We start from the raw sequence: 23838 nt of genomic DNA, 5'->3' as shown, positions 1-23838 counted from the left end.
TGGGCAGCTGGCACCCTGATAGTGGGGGAAAGGGCACAGATGATTGCATGCCTTGCCCTGGAGGTACTGTGTTACTCCATTTTAGAGATATACTGTATGCTCCTTTGACTTTATATAGCTCCATTTTAGCGAAATTTACTTTAGTTAGGAAGTTACTACCATTTCTAGAAGAGGTCAAATGCAAAAATCATTTGTACTCATGGGTCTTTTTATGTATTGCTGTTGTTGTTTGATCGCAGGTCAGTTTCAGGATCAGAAGGGACAGAGTGAGTGTAAACCCTGTCCTCCAGGTTTCTATTGCATCAACCTCACAAAAGGTTTTATGGGGGTCAGCACTCCTTTGGTCTGTCCTGAAGGCTTTTACTGCCCCAGTGAGACTCAGTCTGGAAACCCAGTTCCATGTCCCAAAGGCACATACAGTGATTCTCTTGGCCTCATTTCAGCAGGTGATTTATTCAGTTCTGTATTGCAATAACTGAGCAAGTGAACATGATTTAAATGCATTCTTCTGTTTATATCTTGTTTACTGGGTTTGTTTTTTGTATAAATGCAGAGCAGTGCCTGGTGTGCCCTATGGGACATTTCTGCGGTTCAGATGGACTCTCTGAGCCCTCGGCCCTGTGCCCCTGGATTCCTCTGTTTTGTGCAGGCCACAGTTCCCAACCCCACTGACAACAGCACTGGCACTTTGTGTCCACCGGGGGCATACTGCCTTCTGGGAACAAGAGCAGGTGCTCTTTGGAACAGTGTTATTTTAGTATTATTTATACAATATTGTACGATTTATTAATATTTTTAATTTGTATATTTTCTCTTTTTAATTTTTAGCAATTATTTTATGTGCTTTTGTCATTTTTATTCTTTTTTGTTGCTTTTAAATATTTGCGTTTAGCTTTCATTTACATTTTAGTTTTAGCAATTTTTGTACATTCAATTTTTATTTCAGCTTTTCATTTAATATATGTATTTCATTTCAGTTTCATTTAAATGAATGAACCATTTTAGTTTTAGTTAACAATAACAACACTATGGAGGAGTCTTCAGGGTTTTCATTAGGGTATTCAACCTTTACTGACCCAGAGACCCCCAAAAAGGCTCTCAGACAACCAAAGGAGCCCCGTAAAGTTTTATTGAAAACTTTAACTATCATTATTACATTATATAATCAGATCATTATTTAAATAATTTATCATATAAATACAATTTATCTTAAAGACAAAAATGCTCTGCATGCCCTTTCTCTCTCATTCGAATCATTTGTTTTCACAGATAGGTTTTCATATTCTAGATTCTATTTTTTCATTCAAATGTAACAATTTTTTAAAAGAAAATTATTTGCTTTTTTATCCTGTGTGGAAAAGGATTGTTCAAAGACCCCTAAAACCATTACAATACCGCTAAAGCATTGATGTTATGCCAGAATTTGGAGTTGTATGATGCAACCATGAGTCATATTCTATTATTGTCTAATTCTATTGTACTGTGTAGGTGAATGTTCTGCAGGCTACTATTGTGACTGGGGCTCCAGCAGTCCGGAGCAGAGCCTCTGTCCTGCCGGTTTCTATTGCCCCACAGGCATACACCAGCCCCTGGCCTGCACTGCAGGCACTTACAGCTCCGTCATGGGCAACAGTCACCGAGAAAATTGTGAGCCATGTCCATTAGGCTACTACTGTCAGGGTGCGGTATTTATTCTGTCTACAAGAAAATTGGTTTAAAACCATCTCTGTGCTCTTATAAATCTATTACAATTGATCCTATTGCATTACAATGCAGGGGAAGCAGTAGCAGAGCCTCTTCCATGTCCACCGGGGCATTTCTGCCCCACAGGCACATCACAGGGCACTCAGTTCCCCTGCCCTCCAGGAACAATGCAGCCACAGTCTGGGACAGCCAGTATAGATGAATGTCTACGATGTCCTGCAGGTCAAACTGAAAATACATGACAACGAAAAAAAAAAATTATTAAATACAGAGACTGCTGTTCAAAAATTTGTGGGTCAGTAATATTTTGACATAAGTTATACTTATTCAGCAAGGCTGCATTCAATTGATGAAAAAAATTACTGTAAAGACATTTATAGTAAAAGATTTCTATTTCATGAATGCTTTTCTTTTGAGCTTGTATTCATCAAAGAATCCTGTAAAAATGTATCACAGCTTCTACAAAAATATTAAGCTGGCCAACTGTTTTCAACATTGATGATAATAATAAGAAATCAGTATATTAGAAAGCTTTCTGAAGAATCACGTGACTCTGAAGACTGGAGTAATGACTGCTGAAAATTCAGCTTTGCAGCACAGGAATAAATTACGTTTCAAAATAGAAAACAGCTATTTTAATTTATGCAAATATTTCACATTTTCACTGTCTTTACTGTATGTTTTATCAAATAAAGGCAGTGAGCATAAGAGCATTCTTTCAAAAACTTTTAAAAATGTTATGGACCCCAAACTTTTGAATGGTATGTATTAACATTTTAGCTTTAGTAATTTTAGTACTTCAGTTTATTTTCAGTTTTTCATGTAATACTTATATTTTATTTCAGCTTTATTTAAATTAACAACACTGTGGAGGATCTGTTTAGCTCTTTTCATAAGGGTTTCCAACCTTTACAGACCCAGAGACCCCCGAAAAGCTACACATTATAATACCTTTTTTACTGAAAACCTTAATTATCATTATTACATTATATTATCAGATCATTATTTCATTAATTTATCATATCAATATAATTTATCCCCAAACTTTTGAACAGTTTGTATTTACATCTACATCTGATTTATGTAATCTGTCTGTCTAGGCATGTTTTGTGCTCGCCATGGTCTTTCAGAGCCTACAGGGCGCTGCCAGGATGGATTTCACTGCCCTTCGTGCCACAAGTCCCAACGGCACTGGAAATGTGGTATATATCATTAGTTCAGTTTCTTAAAAAAGACACCATGTGTTCACAAAGGGTTAAACTCATTTACAGTGTGTGATTTGCAGATTGAATCTACAGGCAACAGCATGTGCCCGCCTGGCCATTATTGCCCAACTGGTATCGGCTCTCCTCTCCCATGCCCCGCTGGAACATTCTCCAGCTCTCCAGGGTTGAGTGGGGCGGAGCAGTGTCAGCCATGTCCTCCTGGGTACTTCTGTGAGCAGACTGCTATGGTCTATCCATCAGAAGCAGCTCTCTGTGATGCTGGGTAATTATATCTATGCTTTTCAGTAGCTAAACAGTCATCTGACAAAGGTACACCCACACCCACTTGAGTTGAGCCAACCTGGTGCACTCATGCATTGCTAATGGATCTTAGTGGCACGATTTCAGATGTTAAAGATTTATTGTCCATTACGAAGTAGTGCTGAAACTATTATTGATATTCTCCATTACTGAAATGTTATGTAAAGTGCAAATGAGTCAGGAAAGATAACTTATTAAAACGACTCTGTGGATCCAGTTTCTATCCATTTGTGGCTGGGTTGGAAAACAGATACAGTGGAGTGGCAGTGAAGTGCTTTTGCGATTGGGTCGTTGAGGAGATTTATTCATCAGGCATCTAAAACCTGGTGTATGCTCATAAAACAATGATTTTCTTTTGAAATATAGTTTATGACAGCTTTATTTCTCCCTCACAGATATGTGTGTATCAATGGCAGTCGTAGTGCTCGACCGGTAGATGGACTGCAGGGTTATATTTGTCCAAGCGGACACAGTTGCCCCATTGGTACTCCATTGGAAGTGCCTTGTGAGCCTGGCACATACAGCAGTGCTCCTGGTGCCGCCCACTGTCTCTCATGCCCAGCTGGCACTATGTGTCCTTCCCCTGGCACACAGGAGCCATCCCCATGTCCCATGGGTGAGTCCAGCCCTGTGCTGAGATTATTATGATGGCTCATAAGTAATTGCGTTTTTGTATTCTGCTGCAAATCCTTTTTTTCCCCATCATACAATGCAATTTAAAAGTTTGCAGTAAGTAAGATTTATTTTATGGTTGTTAAAAAAAAGTATCTTATGCTGCATTTATTTGATCAATTGTGAAAATTAATAGAAATTAAAATAACTGTTTTCTATTTTAATATATATTAAAATCTAATTTATTCCTGTGATGCAAAGCTGAATTTTCAGCAGCCATTACTCAAGGCTTCAGTGTCATATGATTCGCAGAAATCTTTCTAATATGCTGATTTGCTGCTAAAGAAACATTGCTTCTTAACAATTGTGCGGCTTAATTTTTTTAATGGAAACCGTGATACATTTTCATGATACATTATTGTCAAGATCATTTGATGTATAGAAAGTATAAAAGATAAAATTATAAATATCTTTACTTTCACTTTTGATCAATTTTACAGTATGTGTCGTTTCTGAAGAAAATAATAAAATTAAAAAAAAATTAATAACAAAAAAATAAATCTGAATTAATTTGTAAAAAAAAAAAAAATAAGACTGAATCCAAAACTTTGAACAGTAGTGTATATACTATCATGCTTGCTAACAATCTGCCATCTTTCCTGTGTTGCATCAGGTCATTTTTGCCCTGTTGGCACTGCTGCGGCTGTACCCTGTCCTGTGGGCTCACTGGGACAGGTTACCAGAGCTCAATCGGAGGCTGCCTGTGTGCCCTGCCCTACCGGCCTTTACTGCAGTTCACCTGGAACGTCACAACCACAGGGTCTGATATCATCCCACACTTTTTTATAAGAACACAGGTTTTAGTCTGTGACTGTATCATATGGACTAATTGTTGTTTTGTAGGCCAGTGCCAGCAAGGTTATTTCTGCCAAGGAGGGTCTCCAAATCCTGCTCCTCTGAATACAACTGGCTACCTCAGGAATGGCCCCTGTCCGAAGGGTCACTTTTGCCCTTCTGGAACCCTTATGCCTTTGCCTTGCCCAGCAGGCAGCATTCGTAATCTCACAGGTTTGTACAGACCCACACATTTATTTTAATATGTAAGGAATAATTGATGATGGGCCATTGAATTATTAGAAAAATAATGCACACCTGAGGTGGTGATGCGGCCCCGAAGCGAAGTGGGTGTGCATTATTTTTCTAATAATTCAACGGCCCAGAGTCAATTATTCCACTTATACTACGGTTACCACACCACAAGACATCGATCAGATGATATATTTAAAGGGATTTTAAAGCTGGTAATGGAGGCTTGAGCCATTGATAGCATTCTAATGCAGTTATTAATGAAGTTATTAGAAAGAGAGTGAGAGAGACAGAGACACACAGAGAAAGAGAAAGAAAGAGAGAGAGAGCTTGTGTGAATTAGGCTACCTCTGTGCGTCCCTCAACAGTGTTCTGCAGTAGCGTCTCTAAACAGTGCTGTTATTACCTCGCTAATGATAAATGTCATGTGTAGCCTTTAAGTTGCTACACTATATAGGCTAACTGATAAAGTCGTCAGGGCAGTTCTGACAATACCTTTTTGTGCAAACTGTGTGACCGTAGTGTCCATTATTACAGTTAACTATGCGAAGTGATATGGAACTGTAAAACAGTCAAGAGAGCTGCCTTGAACTACGTTCGCCGTGCATTTCCCTGAAAATAATTGCACACCTCAGAACGTTCGCCAGCCAATCAGATTCAAGCATTCAACGGCCCCGTAGTATAAAAATCTATAAAACATTTAGAGCCTCTAAGGAAAAACAATAAAGCTGTTCAAAAGGGCAGTTATTATACGCAAACAAAAACAACAAGAGAAGCAACATGTAGCTGCATATGAATAATTTACCAGGGATAGCGCATCAAAATAAATTAGCTATCAAATCCAATACACTGTGTGGCTTAAATGCATAAATAATATTGCACAGATTCAGCTTTAGTTGCTCTTATAAATTCACTCTAACAATATAATTCACACGTTTCTAAATATTGCCCTTTCCATATTCTCTGGAACCTTTTTCACATTAATATTTTACCATTTACATTCTTTATTTACTAACATGCAGTGTTTTGTCCTCATAATATTGATCTGCCCACAGGGGGTTACTCCATAGAAAGCTGTCTTCCCTGCCCAGCAGGACATTACTGTGCTAGCGAGGGCCTGGATGCTCCAACTGGACCCTGTGCTGCAGGCTTTTACTGCCCAGTAGACTTCTCCTCCACCACCCCACACGCCTTCCTCTGCCCCAAGGTCAGTTCTGCCTCCTTCACTCCCTTCTATCGCTTTTTAATCTGTGCCTAGCAACCTGACTGACAGGTTTTGCTCTCTCAGGGTCATTACTGTCCCTTGGGCTCAACCCTGGCCTTGCCCTGCCCCACGGGACAGTACCAGCCAAATCCGGGCTCGGATAACTGCATCCCCTGCCGTCCAGGCTATTACTGTGAGGAGGCAATTATCGGAGACCCCCGGCCTTGCCCGCCACACTCCTACTGCCCTGCAGGTAACCCATGCTGCTGTAATTCTCTATATTGTGTCTGTGGTGTCATTAGTACACGCACATTGTCTCATTCTGCTTGTAATTGCAGCAACAATGGTTCCTCAGCCCTGTCCTAATGGCACATACACCCCACTTGAGGTGGGGGGTTTGCAGGAGGAGAGAGAGTGTTTGCCGTGTCCACCAGGAAAGTTCTGCAAGTATGTTTACAGACCTTATAAGACTTTTTTTTCAATCATAGACACTTATGACCTTGTTATGACCTTATTTTATTATTTATTTGTATGCTACTATTCAGATGTTCGGGTCAGTAAGATTTTTAATGTCTTTGAACGAAGTCTCTTATTCTCACCAAAGCTGCATTTATCTGGTCAAAATACAGTAAACTGTAATATTTATTACAATTTAAAATAGCTGTTATAATATATTTTAAAATGTAATTTATTCTTGTGATGGCAAAGATGAGTTCCCTTTCTGTTGTTCACTTCGACGGTGTGTTGAGTGTACAACACTAGGGGTCACTCTTGGGAGCCCAAACACCTCTGAAATCTTTGAGAAAAGGCCAGTGAAACTGGGTTTGCAGGATTTGCATGGCTGGTCATGCCCCGGACATCTGGGTATAAATAGGCAAGCATAGCATCTGCTCACTCGTTCTGTTTTTCGGAGCCAAATACAGTGTCTGTCACTCGATTCCTCGTTCATTGGATCTAAGGCTCGGTCAGCGGTCCATATTCATACACAGATAAGTTTTGTGAAAATACCCCAGGGTGCTTCAATGGCGATCTCTAAAGAATTAATTTCCCTTTTAAAGAGTACAATTTCTCTGAGAGCTACAAAGGTGGAATTGTGTGCCATGGCGTCACGGCTCACACCGTGTGAACATCACACCATTGTGTCACCGTACCTTGAGTCCTTGGCAACAGGTGTGCAGCATCAGGGGTCTGGACAGGCCCTTGGCTGCATTGGCATATCAATTGCCTTGAGTTGTTGACAGTGCTTTTGGCCTTGAGGAGGTTTCAACCATTGATCCAAGGCAAGTATGTGTTGGTCCGGACGGACAACACAGCGACGGTTGCATACATCAACCACCAGGGTGGTGTTTGCTCCCATCGCCCACCATCTCTTACTTTGGAGCCAGCACAGAGTCAGGTCTCTGCATGCCACTCATATCCCGGCCGACCTCAATCATGTAGCGGATCTCCCGTCGCAACAGATCTCGGTCAGAGGCGAGTGGAGGCTTCACCCCCAAACGGTTCAGCTGATTTGGAGTCAGTTCGGCCAGGCAGGTGGACCTGTTTGCCTTGTTGGACTTGACACACTGCCAGTTATGCTACTCCCTGACCGAGGCTCCCCTTGGCACAGAAGCACTGGCTCACAGCTGGCCCAGGGGCCTGCTCAAGTATGTGTTTCCCCCAGTGAGCCTCATTGCACAGATATTGTGCAAAGTCAATGAAGATGGGGAACAGCTTCTGCTTGTGGCCCCTTATTGGCCCAACAGGACCTGATTCACGGAGCTTGTGCTTATGGCAACAGTTCCTCCCTTGCAAATTGCCCTGAGTAAGGACCTCCTTTCTCATGGGAAGGGCACAATTTGACATCCACGCCCGGCTCTCTAGAACCTTCATGTTTGGTCCCTGGACACGACCAGGAGGAACTTAGAGACCTTTCACCAGCTGTGGTGAATACCATTACTCAGGCCAGAGTCCTTTAACGAGGCAGTTGTACGACCTGAAGTGGCGCCTTTTCGTGAATTGGTGGTCTTCCCAGGGGAAGGACCAGCGGAGATGTGGCATCGGATCTGTGCTCTCCTTCCTCCAAGGAGGCCTGGACAGGCAACTGTCTGCTTCTACACTTAAGGTGTACGTGGCCGCGATTGCGGCTAACCACAACACCGTGGGAGGCAGATCGGTGGGGAAGCATGATCTGGTTATCAGGTTCCACATCTCATTCCTTCTTGGGATCTCACTGTGGTCTTGCAGGCCTTACAGAGGGATCCGTTTGAGTCCCTTCAGTCCATTGAGTTCAGTGCCCTCTCCATGAAGACGCCCTCCTGACTGCGCTCACTTCTGTCAAGAGGGTGGGGGATCTCCAAGCCCTCTCCATTAACGAATAGTGCCTGGAGTTCGTGCCGGCAGACTCTCATGTTGTCCTGAGACCCCGGCCTGGATATGTGCCCAAGGTTCCCACCACTCCTTTCAGGGACCAGGTGGTAACATTGCAAGCTATCCCCTTCCAAGAAGGGGACCCCGACCTGTCTCTGTTCTGCCCAGTGTGAGGCTTATGCACATACCTAGAATGCACTCAGAGTTTCAGGCAGAGGACATCAGAAGGGGAATGCTGTCAGAGAGACAGTTCTCCAGACAGAGGGTCTCCCACTGGCTTGTGGATACGATCTGAATGGCCTATCAAGCCAGAGGCCTACCTTGCCCACTGGGAGTAAGGGCTCATTCTACCAGGGGCATGGCTGCATCAGCAGCCCTGGTGAACAGGGCCTCTCTAGCGAATATCTGTAGAGCTGCAGGTTGGGCTAATACATTTGATAGATTTTATAATCTGTGAATGAAACCAGTTTCTTCTAGAGTCCTGAACATCAGTTCTTTGACTCAGGAGACTGGCAGGCTGTAGAGCTTGCTACCAGCGCCGCTCCCCCCTAGGGTGGTTATGCGCTAATTCAGTCCAGCTCAGGTTCCTTTCATGTACTCTGGACTACCCTTCTATCACATAAGCACTTTAATTAGCAAAGTTCAATGGAGGAACTTGCAATTAGAACTCATTATGAGGTAGGTTCCCCCAAGTGAACTCTTGTATTGGGTTAGTGCTCCACGTGTAGCGACTCCTCTTGAGGCCCCACATGTGTATTTTCCACTGTATTGCCGTATTGAGGCTCAGTGTTCCCCTAGACAGACATTCTGTTGATAGGTTCTGGGTTTTGGTAGATCTCCCCTTACACAGAGCCTATTTATACCTGGTTGTCCGGGGCATGGCCAGCCATGCAAATTCTGCACACCCAATTTCATTGGCCTTTCAACAAAGATGTCAGAGGGGTTTGGGCTCCCAAGAGCGACTCCTAGTTTTGTACGCTGAACAAAATGACACTCAACACAACGTCTCCGTTACCATACCGTACCAAGGGTTACCATATGTAACTGAGATGTTTTCAGCATCATTATTCCAATCTTTAGTGTCACATGATACTTCAGAAATCATCCAGTATGCTGATTTAATGCTAAAGAAACATTTCTTCTTATTATCAATGTTAAAAACACTTGTAAGCAGTTGTGCTGGTTAATGTTTTTGTGGAAAATTCTTTCTGGATTCTTTAATGAATAGAAATTTCAGAAGAACTGCATTTATTAGAAATTTTTGTAACATAATAAATTGCTTTTTTAATGCATCCCCCTTTATAAAAGTATTGATAATACTTTTATAAAACCTTTAAAAACTAATCTAAAATAATACTTTAAAAAAACTTTTGTATAGTATGTTCAACCATGAGAACCCCTTCTCATGGTTGAACTATGCTTATGTTGTATGGATTTAAAAACAACAGCATCTCTTTGAAATATATATATATATATATATATTGTCACTTTTGATCAAATTTATTTGGCCTTGCTGAATAATAAAAAATTGGCAGTGATCCTAAAAATGGCAGTGTATGTCCATCACATTTTTTTCTGAAAATAATTACAGTTCAGTTATTGGTTTTTTGTGTCTGCTTATTATTATTCAGGGCTGGCCAGGTGAAAGGCCTGTGTGCTGCTGGATTCCTGTGCATCTCTGGCAGTTCAGAATTCACTCCTCAGGCCGCCTTTCTGCTAAACAGAGACCAGTGTGAGTGGGGAGCACAGTGTGCTGGACTGTGTCCTGCTGGTACGTTATTCATCTTCCTATAAACCCTTCCATGAATCCAGAGAAGAGAGCCTTGATACATTAATAAAGTGATCAAATATCTGCTTTATATGATCCGAATATCAAGAGATGTTCACACTGTGTGTGTTTACTCCTGCTCCTGTTTTTGGACAGGCTTTTATTGCCCTGTAGGCACAGAGGAACCTTTATCTTGTCCTGCCAACACTATAAGAGAAACCCCTGGAGCAAGTACTATACATGACTGTCTAACTTGTCCTCCAAGACACTGGTGCCAAGAGGGTACGTCAATTGCTATACTGGAATTTACATGTGCTATGTGTAAATATTATGTCCAATTGTTCAATTAATTTCTGACAAATGTCCACATAGTATTGTATACTTAGTATAGCAGCTTGCTAAATCCATCTGAATAAAAAAAATAAGCATTATTTTTAGATGCTTTCTGTCTTCTTACAGGTGATCCCATCCCACGTATGTGTCCACCAGGCTATTACTGTGACGGAATAGCTGATTATGAGTCTAAGGGGCGGCCGGGGCCTAGAGAATGTCCCCTGTTTACATACAGGCCCATGTCTGGGGCAGGAAGCAAAGGAGACTGTCTTACCTGCCCCCCTGGCACTTTTTGTAACTCCACAGGTCTGACATACCATGTAGAACATACAATAGTATATATAATCATAAATTTATGTACAGTTAAAAAGTTCTGGTCAGTAAAATGATTATTTAAAAAAAAATCAGCATTAAATTAATCAAAAGTGACAATAAGGACTTCTACATTGTTGCAAAGGTTTTCTATTTCAAATAAATGCTGTTCTTTTGAACTTTAATTTATTAAAGAATCCTGAACATGCATTCATTCAACAAAAATAAGCAGTTTTTAACTGTTTTCAAACTGTTTTCAACATTGATAATAATGAGAAATGTTCCTTGAGCATCAAATCAGCATATTAGAATGATTTCATATGACAATAAAGACTGGAGTAATGGCTGATGAAAAGATTTAATTTTAAATCATCTTAAAGTATCATTTTTTTAAATCAGTAATATTTAACAGCATCATGGGTTTCACTGTATTTTGTATTAAATTAAAGCAGCCTTGGTGAGCATAAGAGACTTCTTTCAAAAATATTTAAAAATCCTTCTGACCCCAAAATGTTGAACAGTAGCGTATTTTATATACCATAAGATGTATGCTTCATTTCTTTGACAGAATGTTGATTTACATTAATTTACATCTTTGTGTTCCTGTCATCAAGTAAAGTTTGTTATTATAACCGTCTCCCTAGGGCTCACTGATTTCTCAAGCTTCCTTTGTCCACCGGGTCATTGGTGCAGTGGGACAGGTTTCCCCGTGCCCTGCCCTGCAGGCACCATGAGGGCACAGGCAGGGGCAGCTGCTGTCAGTCAGTGTGAGCCTTGCCCTCCTGGTACCTTCTGCCCAGACCCTCGCACCTCGGGCCAGCCCAATACAGCAGGCATCCCATGTCAAGCTTCTTACGAATGTCCTGCAGGTAGGTGTGATTTGTACATGATATTTACAAATGCACTAATAGGTGTATAAATGGCACATGTTATAACCGTGAAGTGTAATAAAGTGATCAATCATACAGGGTCAGTCACAGAGACCCTTTGCAGAGCTGGTTCATACTGTAGACCCCAGACAGGAGATCCCACACCGTGTCCTGCAGGATACTTCTGTCCTGAAGGATCTCGCACCTACAGCTCACCACAGCAAGTGTAAGCACCAACCTACTAGGGATGTATAATATATTGCAACAAGAGGTTTTTCGATATTGGATATTAATTGTGATATTTCTTTCCTCTATTTTTACTTTTCCTATCACTCACTTATATTAATTTAAATATAAATATAATTAAGAGAAAATGATTTTTGCAGATGTACTTTTCCACATTACTGCCCAGCCAACAGCTCTACCATGCTGTCCTGTCCGGATGGCTGGATGCCGCTGAACACCAGCGGTTTAAGGAAGTCTCAGGAGAGCAGCTGTGTGCTGTGTGGGGCCGGCACCTATCGGCCCAGTCGCTCCCCTTACCTCCAGTGCCTCCTCTGCCCTCCAGGACATCACTGCCCTCCGGGTCAGTACTGAAGAGCTCTCTTAATACAGACAATAGCAGCGCTGATTGATTATGTTTAATATTTGAATTATCTGTTTACTAGGCTCACACCATTATAGTGATCAACCCTGTCCAGTTGGGTACTTTTGTCCACAAGGCAGCTCCAATCCTGTTCCCTGCCCGCCTGGCTCATATGGAAACCGCACAAGTGCTGAATCACCTGAGGAATGTCACAAATGCCCACCAGGGACCTTCAATCACTTGCACGCCCAGAGAGCCTGTTTCCCCTGTGGGAGCTCATCCACCTCAGATGCAGGTCAGAGTGTGTTTTAAGACACTTTCTTTATCCTTAGGGGCCATTTATGCATAATGTGTTTTTGCCTTTAAAAATGCAAGATGCAGGCAGTGCTGAGTAATAACAGATTAGGAGCCAGATTCACTTAACAGGGAAAATTAGCATTAGAACACAATTCCATAAAAGCACCGGAACATTTTGTGGGTGGTTTACTAACAATGCCCACATTAAAAAACACAGACGTAGCCAGATCATTTCCATAATGGCCAGGGCAATCTACCAAGAGCAGTTCAAATTACCACCTGCTTTAAGACATACTTTTATGGGCGTTAAACAGTGGTGCAAATACCAGTAATTTGACGAGCACAAACGTTGCATGATTAATTTTAATACTCTTCTCCCATAAATTTTGCATATTCAATAAGGTCAGGCACAAAAATAACTACTGTATATGTTCACGCCTTTTCAGCACTAATTCTTCACTGGGTGTCCAAAATTCCAAAAACAAAAATTAAATACTTGTATTTAGATTATATACATTTTTCACTACTACAGTACTACAACTATTTTTATTGATTACATCATTACAAAATCAAAGACCCTTTATACTCTTAAAAACAAACCAGAGCATGTAATGTATTTATATTGTTTCTTTTCATAGGGGCGTCCTCTTGTAGCTGCATAGGCAAAAACCGTGCGTTCCAGCACTCAGATGGGTCGTGCTTGTGTAAGACCGGTTTTGTCTTTTACAATGAATTAGACTTAAAAAGCTCCACCGCAGACAGTGAACTGGACTGCCAGCCTGAGGTAAGATGCATGCACTGAAGAAAAGCTCTGTGTTTCTACAGTTTATTTGTGTGATAAGACAGTAAGGAGCTCTTCATTCTGTGTAGGTGAAGATGCGCTGTGGGGCAGGTCAGGTGAGACTGGCCTCTACGGTGGAATGTGTTTTCCCATCCACCTACTCCTGTAACGTCACATGTGGACCTCAGGGTGGGACTTTGGATGTTGGGATGGGCATGTAAGTTTGCAGTTCCAGTGAAGAGTGAAATTCTGTGTATTATCTATCTATCTATCTATCTATCTATCTATCTATCTATCTATCTATCTATCTATCTATCTATCTATCTATCTATCTATCTATCTATCTATCTATCTATCTATCTATCTATCTATCTATCTATCTATCTATCTATCTATCTATCTATCTATCATTTACAGTCACCTAGTCATTCATGTAAAATAAACCTCCTCATGATGATAATGACCATCTAACCATATTATCCTTTACATAATGTGGTGCACATTATTAAAACTTAACCACTATAATTTCATGTAATGGTTCATGGCTAATAATGTTTTCTTATAACGAGACGTTTGTGTTATTTTTCTGCAGTTGTCACTGCGATAGGTACGTGTCAGCGGAGGAGCTGTGTAACTCTTCATGTGTGTCCACACTGCCGGTGCTCTCTGCCAGACTGGATACAGACGGACAGCTACTGTTGAGAATCAAAGCCGCAGATGAAAGCAAAACCTGGAGCAGGGTGGGATCAGGATCTGTTAAAAAGACGCTTCATTATTATCTATCAGTTATTATACTGTGCTTATTGATGTGAACTCATGCTAAAAATAACATTGTTTCATTTTTCTCTTAGGATATGATAAATATACTAGGACCTGATGTTCATGTCAAGAACATAGGAAGGATCCACTTCGTCCAGTTCGCTCCTGAGGGAGTGTTTGGTTGGATTTTAAAAGACCCCTTGCTCGTTGATTCTTTAGTAAGAGGTAAGCTGCCAGTGTTTACCTGACCTCCAGGCTCAAACATTTTGCCCAGATCTTTCATCAAAATAGTCCAGAACATAAAACTTTAACATAAAATCTTATCGCCCCAAAACTTTTTAACAGTAGTTTACATTAATATTTAATACATTTGTATAAATGGACAATGTATTCTGATCAAACATAAACATTAACAATGAACAACAGTACATTTATAAATGAACAAATAAATTAATAATTGCTGTGAAAAGTTGTTTATTTGTTCATGATACCTAATGCATTAACTGATGTTAACAAACGGAACTTAATTGTAAAGTAGTACTGTTATTATTATTTATTTAGGCCTACTACACAGCCCTCTGTAATACTTCATTCTGACTGGTCCGTGTATATTTAATGATTGTGACTGATTTTCTATTCTTTATATTTCATATTTTTAGCTAGTTCTATGCTGCTGCATTCTCAAGATGTCAAATAAATTTTAGATCAGTATTTTACATTTATTTATTACGCTTTTAAATAAGCAGAATCATTTATACATTAACATAAAATAAAACCTAGAGAGAAGGTACAAGAACATCTTGTCTGGGTTTATTTTGTGGTAATGATTGTCTACTGTACATTAAAGCTTGCAGTATTTCCTTTCAGAACCTGTTGAAATTCTGAAGAGTGATTTCAGGAAGAAACGACATGCTGATCAGAATGAGGTTTCCGAGCCTCTTCCACGGATCCCAAATCCCATCGCATGTCTGTCCCCAAATGATATGCTCATCTTTCAGCTCACCATCAACCACACCGGTATGGCTTTGTCAAATACAGCACTAATAATAAAAGATGCCTAGTGTATGGTATGCATGTGTCATGTCATTCTGTGATTTTAGACCGCCACTACAGTCACATCCCAGTGTACCAGAAGGATCACCTGTTCAGCAGTAACCCTGGCTGGGATTTTGGGGCATTTAGACGTCTGCAGCATCTTGTCAAACACACACAGCTAAATTCCAGCAGGTAAGACTAGATAGGTATATCACATGTAGCTTTCAACACAGATATGCAGCTGATCTGCATTGATTTATCTTGTTAGATTTGCGCATGTGTTCATGGAGCCGGGAAAGTATGTGTTCCTGGATAACGCAGTGCCCGACTGGACTCTGATAGTGGTTGTGAGTGAACAGGGCTCCGAGTGTAACCCCACAATGGCTGCCTTCCAGCCGACGACTCCTGCACAGCTTGTGCGACACGGGATTGTTAAACAACACAGCTTAAACCTGCTTCCAGACTGGGGGCTCATCATAGGTGAGTCAACAATAAAAGTGGGGTGCTTTTGACATAGAAAGTTGCATTTTTCTTGCTAACAGGAATGCTTTACATGATGTGCGTGGTGTTTCTCCATAGGGATCTTGTCTCTGTTGGTGTTGCTGATAATAGTGTTGACAGCCTCTGCTCTTGTCTTGAGACCAAATCGGTCCAACCTCATCGCTCAAGGGAGGCCAAAGCCCAAGTGGCGCAGCTTGGGTGAACCCAGTGTTCCTATTGAATATGTTTATAATACAGAAAGGTAAGTCAGCTGCTTATTGTTGAGGTTTCTTGATGTTTGTCAAAGGGAGTAGGTTTGGACAAGAATACTGGGGATGCACTGACATTACAATTCTGACAACTTAGCCAATATATACTGTATGAAGAATTACTTTAAAGGATACACATACATTTAGCCATCACAACATTATAATGTATACAGTAGTATCAAACATAGACATTAATTTTGAGATTTGATAAAGATTATGTTTAACAGTGTTGTTATTTATGTTGCTAATATTAATGTTGTAGTGTGGAAGACTCTGAGCTACTAGGTCTGAGAGGGGTGGGAGAGGGAGCAGAATCAGAGGAACCTGCTGTTTGCAAAGGAGGTACAGTAACTGACAATCATCTGAAATGCCTGACAATGGATACATATACAAAAACGCTTCTGAATTCTTTCAAATCCCATGTTGATGTAGTTTTCAGAACTACACTAATGGAGCTGGAGGAGTTTAATGTGAAAACGCTGTATGACAAGTTAGAGGATCAGAATTTACATCTGGCAACACAGCTGGCAAAGCACCGCAAAGACACACAGGAGTTTTACAGGAACATGTGCCAGCAAATTGATGCTCTGAGGGTAAGACAGAAACAGGAAGTCAACTGAAGATAAGAAATGCATCAAAAATGGAAATAATGATGATAACATGATCAATCCCTGTAACTAATCGGTTTGCACATCTGGTTTTTAGGACACACTAGAAAATATGGAACCTTCAAAACTGAACCAGCTGAAAAAAATACTAGACAATGAAGTTCTGATGAAAAGAGAAACTGCTCATGGTGAGACAGAAGTTTGCTGTAACTCCAGCCTTACGTGTGTACTGTATATACAGACTTAAACAGTCACAGGTCTGTGAAAGTATTTGTGTTTGCACCAGAGCCGTGGATGGGGCTGATGGAGGCCGTGCTGAGATCTTTGGAGGGAGTGCTGTGCAGAATGAATGGGGAGGTCTGGCAGCAACAGGACAGCACAGCAACATACAGCCACAGAGACACTCGAGAGAGTGAACTTCACACCCGATACACTCAGGTCACTTGTTTCAGTCCATTAAAACAACACTGAGCCATGCCAATGAATGCACATAATAGTGATAATAAAAGTGCCCCTATTATGGGTTATGAAAGGTTCATATTTTGGTTTTGGGAGTCCCCAATAACAGGATGACATGTATGCAAGGTCAAAAAACACTTTCATTGTTGTATAATATGCATTTATTTTTACCTTACTTGCTCAAAGACTCCCAAACAATTCGCTCAACGACTAATTTTTCCAAACCTCTAGTTTGCATGACGCTAATCTGCGATGATTGTTCCGACTGGTCTCAGTTCATGTGAGCACAGTGCTGCTTTATGTACAGCCGTTACCAGGGAAACAGCAATTTTTGCCACTCCAAAAACTGCACCTAGTGGCAAAGAATGAATTTGCATTTTCATTCAGACCAATGCAAAAAGACCAACAAGTTGCGGGCAATATGCTCATTTTTCATGTTGACGTCATCATGAAACGGCTTGGGAATTGTTTTAAAAACGACTCGTTTCAATGATTTAGAGTCGACTCTTTCTTTTGAGAGACAATATCTTTATACACTGCACACTCACATATAAAAAACTTCAAAAAATTTTCACACACACATAGATCTGTTACACAATACTGCATGAAAAATAATCAAAAATCCATAATAGGGGCACTTTAATCATAAAAGTGGTTTATTGGTGTAACATTTGATTTTTTCTTTTGGGCTGTGTTGTTAGTGTGAACTAAAACCATTAAAAATTATTTTTGTTAATTAAAATAAAGTTGAAATAAAACTAAATGTAAATATTAGAATTTAAAAAAAAAAACTTGAGCAACAATTTGGGTAACACTTTACAATAAGGTTTCATTTGTTAACATTAACTATATTAGTTAACATGGACAATATTTATATAGCATTTATTCATGTTAGTTAATATTAAGTTCAAACATACTAATACATTATTCAGTCTGTTAACATTAGTTAATGTACTGTGAATTAACATGAATATGAAAATTTTTATTAACTAACATTGACAAAGACTAATACATTTTGATTTACATGTTGTCCACATTTCAACAATAAATGAAAAAATAAGCTGAAGTAGCATGATTACTAAAACTAAAATAAAAATAAAGCAAAAAAATCTTAATCCAATAGAAATAACAAAATCACTAAAGCTAAACTAAAATAAAAACTACAATAGTATAGAAATAATACTAAAATAGCACTGCTTTTTAACACCTCTTTTCAGTGAATCGGTTCACACACAACCAATCTGAAATGATTCATTCACAAATCATACACAGAATCTAATATAGATGCATCAGTTTACAGCTTTTGTGTTCCACAGGAGAATACAAATCAAACCTGTTTGATTGAGTACATAATTTTGGCTGAACTATCCCATTAAGTATTTCTGTATCATTTTACAGTTTTCTCCTGCAGACATGTCAGAGTTTAAAGTGGGTGCAGACACAGAGGCAGCTTCCTCAGATCCAGGTTCGACCTTGATAAAAACCAGTTTGCAGTCTTTGACCCAGGGCTCCTGCTATGCTCACAGTACATGCTCTCATCTGTCAGGTCAACAGCAGAGCACCATCCCCTGCGTGAGTGAAGAGGAACTGGCCAAGTTTGTGTCTCTGACTCCTCTGTCCAAAACACTGCAGGAAATAAAGGAATCACTCCAGACACTCGCCCACACATCCGACACAGAGGACGGTCGGTACACACTACACATTTATGCATTTGGATTCAGTGAGCTAAAGTAGAAATGCACTTTTAATGAATAATGTTGATATATAACAATTGTATTTATTTATTTAAAATATATTTTATTTATTTATTGTGTCTGTTTTGTGTGTCATGTAAGGTCTTCTTGTCATTTCAGAGCTTTGTAATGACCTACATCTGCTTTCTTCTTCTTCAGTAATTATCAGCCCAGCAGAGGGTGAACCATCTGACCTGATCCCTGTTGCCCTTGACAGCCTTTCCCCACAGCATTTTGCTATCTTCCTGTTTGGCTGCCATGTTGTGCGTTTACTGAGCAGAGCTTGTTCCTTCCCCTCTGTCGTGCTGCTATTGGCCAGGACGGTGCCAGTCTCTCACTGTGATAACCTGCTGGCCTACTGCCATAAAGACTTTTATTACGACACAGCCAATCAAATTCTGTACATCCTAGAGAGGAAGCTTCAAAATGCTGGCCAGTTCATCTCCATTCTCTTACACTCAATGGCCTATATCACCTCAGGTAAGAAAGATTGCCCTAGTCTTCACTACATAGTTGTTTACAGATGTCTACAGATTTCTTTTACCTTTATTAAACAAGGCAAGTCACTTAAGGACAACATTTGTTTTGAAAGAAATATCTTATGCTCAGAAGGCTGCTTTTATTTGTTTAAAGATACAGTAAAAACAGTAATATTTTGAAATATGATTACAATTTAAAACAACTTTTTTTTCTATTTTTATATATTTTAGGATGTAATTTATTCATATGGTAATTTGTTTTTAACAAGTAAAAGACTTTACTGTCACTTTTGATCAATTTAATGCATCCTTGATGACTAAAACCCAGTTTCACAAACAAGGTTAGGCCTAATCCCAGACTAAAATTTAAGTCTGAGCTGTTTTACTGAAAGAAACTTGATCTTAACTGATCACTGATCACTAACTGATCTTAAAGTGGCTCACTGGTAGAGCATTGCGTTAGCAGCGCAAAAGGTTGTGGGTTTAATTCCCAGGGAACACACATACTGACAAAAATATGTATAGCCTGAATGCATTGTAAGTCACTTTGGATAAAAGTGTCTGCTAAATGCATAAATGTAAATGTAAAATATGTCAGTGTATTTGTTTTGTTTCAAGATGCACCCCTGTATTGTTTTTTTTTTTCTAAGGCATGTTTTTAAAAAAACTACATAAATGTCCTAATTGAACTATTGCCTAAGCCTGGTTTAACCTAAGCCCTGTCTGTGAAACCAGACCTTAAAGTATTACTTTATAAAAAAAAAAAAAAAAACTGTACTGACTTTTAAACAGTAGTGTAAAATACATACTTAAAAGATACGTACATAAGTAAAAGATACTAATACACGAAATAAGACAATTAAAACATATATAAAATATATATAAAATGCTTTTTTTTAGTTCTATAAAAGCTTTTATAAAGAGATAAGTATCATCTTTCAGTAACATTTGCAAAGTTCTCCAAACATAAAAAGCATTAAACATTGAACCTTCTTCTTTTGCATTTCTATTTTTTTTACAGGCTCAAAATCTCTTGAATTCATGAAAGCCTTCCACTTGGCCATTTCAGCATTAAGCATGCAGTTGTTTCATCACTGTTTCACTGAGGATCAGAGGAAAATAAAGGTAAGACTTGTGTTTGAAATATATACAATATAAAATTCAGGAAGAGCTAAAACAGACTTTTGCTCACATGTTAGATGGATGAGGAAAACACACCGGAGGCCTTTGGAACATTAGTAGAGGACTTCTTCAGTGTAAAAATACCCACTGAAACGCATTTCACTGAGCACCTGCTGGCAGAGAGGTTAGGATCCAATCTAAGGTGAGTTTTTGACATTAAGAATATATTAAAACATTCATTTTCATTGATTTTAGACTTCAAGTATATAAATACTTCAAGTTGGAACAGCTCCTTCAAGAACTAAAACCAACTCTAAAAGACAGACATGGAGATGGTGAGAGATTTTGAGAGCGATTTTTAAAAGAAAACATTCTTAGCCTTGTAAACATCTGATACAGTGGTACAATTTTTGGTCTTTTGTGCACAGGACAAGGGCAAACTGGCCTAAAAACACAAGTCCCAGTGAGTGAAAGCACTTTTTGCATGTTGTGTTTTATTTATTCTGAAGAGTGTACATCTATGGAAATATCTACTGTTTTTTATCCACCTGTGATTCAGGTGCCTCTGATGGAAAGAGAAATAAACCGACTTGATGAAGTTTACCAGCAGCTCTCCTCTCAACTCCACAGGGCAACACACATACGCAGCCCACCGGAGAAGAAAGAGCCCAGGTTTGACAAACCGCTTCAGGTAACAGTCAGTCTGACTCACCTCATGGAGACCCCTATACAGCTCCCAATATACTTGCAAGAGGAATGGATTTACATTGTAAAATGTATTTCTCACCCCTTCCGTCTGTGTCTCTGATGCTCCCCATGCTTTCAGGAGCAGCAGGTGATGCTGGAGCTGCAGAAGTGTACGGTGGATCAGAGACTGAAGGAGATGAGAGACAGATTTTCTAAACTGAGCTCAAGCCAGCGAGCGAGTCCTAATGAAGACAGACTGGCTCACAGCACAGTCCTGGCTCAGGAAGACAACCAGACTCCCAGCAAACGCAAACCAGACAGCGGAGGAGCAGAGAAACAGACACCTGCTGCAGGACAGTCCAGCAACAAGAAGATGCAGAGCAAGCATGTGGACAAAGATGAGGAAAAGGGTGTGACTGCGTGAGGAATAATGTTTGAAAATGGTGATTATTCTAAAAATAATGTCTTGTCTTTATACTGTGTTTTACTCCTACAGATCTTACAAGTTACAATCATTTTATCCATTCATAATGACTGCGAAACTTGTGTGGCACAGTCACAGACAGTCAGAAGATATTTAATGTTTAAACTACAGTTATAATGAGCAGGGCAAGACGAAATAGAAACAGAAACCAAAATGTCCTTTCAGTTGTCACTTGTAGATGTCATTGCCGTTTAAGACAAAACTCACATGGAGGAGATGGATTTAACATTTAACACCCCTGGTTTAGAAGCAGTGTTATGCTTAGCAACTTAGCAAATGTAGTCACAACCTTAAAACTGTGAATCTTTATGGTTTGTTTTTAATTTTCATCAATGTATGCATATATTTACACTACTGTTCAAACATGTAGGGTTGGTAAGATTTTTTAAAAATGATTTTGAAAGAAGTCTCTAAAGGATGTATTTATTTGATCAAAAAATATGGTAAAAAACATTAATAATGTAAAATATTATTACAATTTAAAATACCGTTTTCTATTTGAATATATTTTAAAATGTAATTCCAGTCTTCAGTGTCACACAATCTCTCAGAAATCATTCTAATATCAAGAGACATTTCTTATAATCAGTGTGGAAAACAGTTGTGCTGCTTATTATTTTTGTGGAAACCGAGATACATTTTTGTTCAGGATTCTTAAACGAACATACAATTCAAGAGAACAGCATTTCTTTGAAATAGAAGTCTTTTGAATTGTCACTTTTGATCAGTTTAATGCATCATTGCTGAATGAAAGTATTAATTTCTTTAAAAAAATAAAAAATAAAAAATCTTACTAACCTAAACATTTGAATGTTATGTATGTTTTTATTAATTATCATTCATTTGAACGTGATTTCAAATCAAAATGTATAAAAACACATCAAACATCATCATGAAAGTGTTATTTCTTATGTCAGTACAAGAAGAGGGAAAATGTTACTAATTAAACATGCTATGCACTTCTGAGCTGTAATATGTGTGGCATGTTTTATCTGGGCTTTTCCAGTCAATAATCTAACAGTTCATGCACGCTCATGCTCAGAGCCGGGCTAAACTCTTTTCCTCTAGGGGGAACAGACTGTGAACAGATTGGGAGGGAGGGGGAGTGCTGGCTGTCATCAGCTGCTGTCAGTGTTACAACTCTCTGTCCTTGAGCTGATACGCTCAAGAAGGTTCCATTGGCTGTGTGCCGTCTGACTTTATCGCTTTAGATTAAACAAACAGTGTATCCACGCAGCATCCAGGGTGGACTTTCCACTTAACATACCTGACTCCACGAACTGCTGCTGAAGTAGATGCAGTGTTTGCAAGGCCCTCATACAGAATAATACTCTCACATTCAGACTGTATTGTAGATGTTTAGATTTTTTTCCTACTGTAGATGTGCCATTCATTTTTAATGCCCATGGACTTTATGCTTTTGAGAAAAGTAGCTTATAAAGTTTTAAAATCCTCTACTGACACTGATTTAATTTTTGCAGGCTAAAAATAATACATTATTATTATTATTATATTAATATTTATTATAATTGTTATTATTATTATTATTATCACTAACAACAACAGTAATGACAATTACCATTATTGTTGTTGTTGTTACTACAACAGCAATAATAACAACAATTACTATATTAACAATTGAAGCAACAAATGTTGTTGTTATTGTTAATATGTTATTATTATCCATGCAACTAATATAAATAACATTCCTTATTTATTTATATATGTTAAACCTGAAGTTTTGGACTTAAAGGCAATCTTTGTTTGAGCTCAAATTGACCACTAATGAAATTTTGCATTTTTGGATGTCATTTAAATTCAATATAGTTTCTTCATTACAAATTATGATCATAACAGTATGAGTTTGCAATTGAAAGTTCAATTATGAATTAATCACAATGTTTTGATTTAAGATTTGATTTGACCTTAAATTTATTTTATAGCTTATAAATATTTATTCTTAATTTTTTCATTTAATTATAATTATTTTAACATTAAATATTATTATCATCATCATTACAACTAATATGAATAACAGCTACAACAATAAGAACAACAACAACACAATCAGTAATAATAACGACAATTACTATTATCATTGCTGTTGTTAAGAACAACAATAGCAACATTATTATTATTATTATAGTTATTAACAACAATGAACATTATTGTTGTTGTTGTCACTACAATGACAACAGCAACAACAATAATGTTCACTGTTGTTGTTAATAATGATACTAATAATAATTATTATTATTACTATTGTTATTATTATGTTATTCTTATCCATACAACT

At 38.9% G+C, this 23838-nt stretch overlaps 1 protein-coding gene across 1 annotated transcript; it reads left to right on the top strand.

Annotated features, from left to right (window-relative positions):
• The first annotated feature begins 1492 nt into the window (after nt 1–1492).
• LOC109083556 lies at nt 1493–21963 on the top strand. Its single transcript, XM_042739459.1, has 38 exons — nt 1493–1680; nt 1777–1926; nt 2805–2906; nt 2990–3192; nt 3626–3846; nt 4516–4662; nt 4746–4910; nt 5984–6135; nt 6217–6385; nt 6471–6579; nt 10113–10252; nt 10406–10531; nt 10709–10888; nt 11539–11763; nt 11863–11989; nt 12150–12349; nt 12432–12644; nt 13285–13430; nt 13517–13644; nt 14020–14167; nt 14279–14411; nt 15054–15203; nt 15287–15413; nt 15490–15701; nt 15801–15963; nt 16233–16312; nt 16403–16563; nt 16676–16766; nt 16865–17016; nt 18436–18502; nt 18584–18721; nt 18930–19250; nt 20271–20374; nt 20449–20555; nt 20627–20706; nt 20800–20834; nt 20931–21062; nt 21198–21963. Exons 2-38 carry the CDS (start codon nt 1903–1905, stop codon nt 21480–21482), a joined length of 5463 nt encoding a protein of 1820 aa, XP_042595393.1. The 5' UTR covers nt 1493–1680; nt 1777–1902; the 3' UTR covers nt 21483–21963.
• Nucleotides 21964–23838: the final 1875 nt, after the last annotated feature.

This window comes from Cyprinus carpio, chromosome B15, assembly GCF_018340385.1.
Source record: "Cyprinus carpio isolate SPL01 chromosome B15, ASM1834038v1, whole genome shotgun sequence".
NCBI lineage: Eukaryota > Metazoa > Chordata > Actinopteri > Cypriniformes > Cyprinidae > Cyprinus > Cyprinus carpio.
The sequence above is the reverse complement of the archived record's forward strand: the minus strand, read 5'-3'. Positions and strand labels throughout refer to the sequence as shown.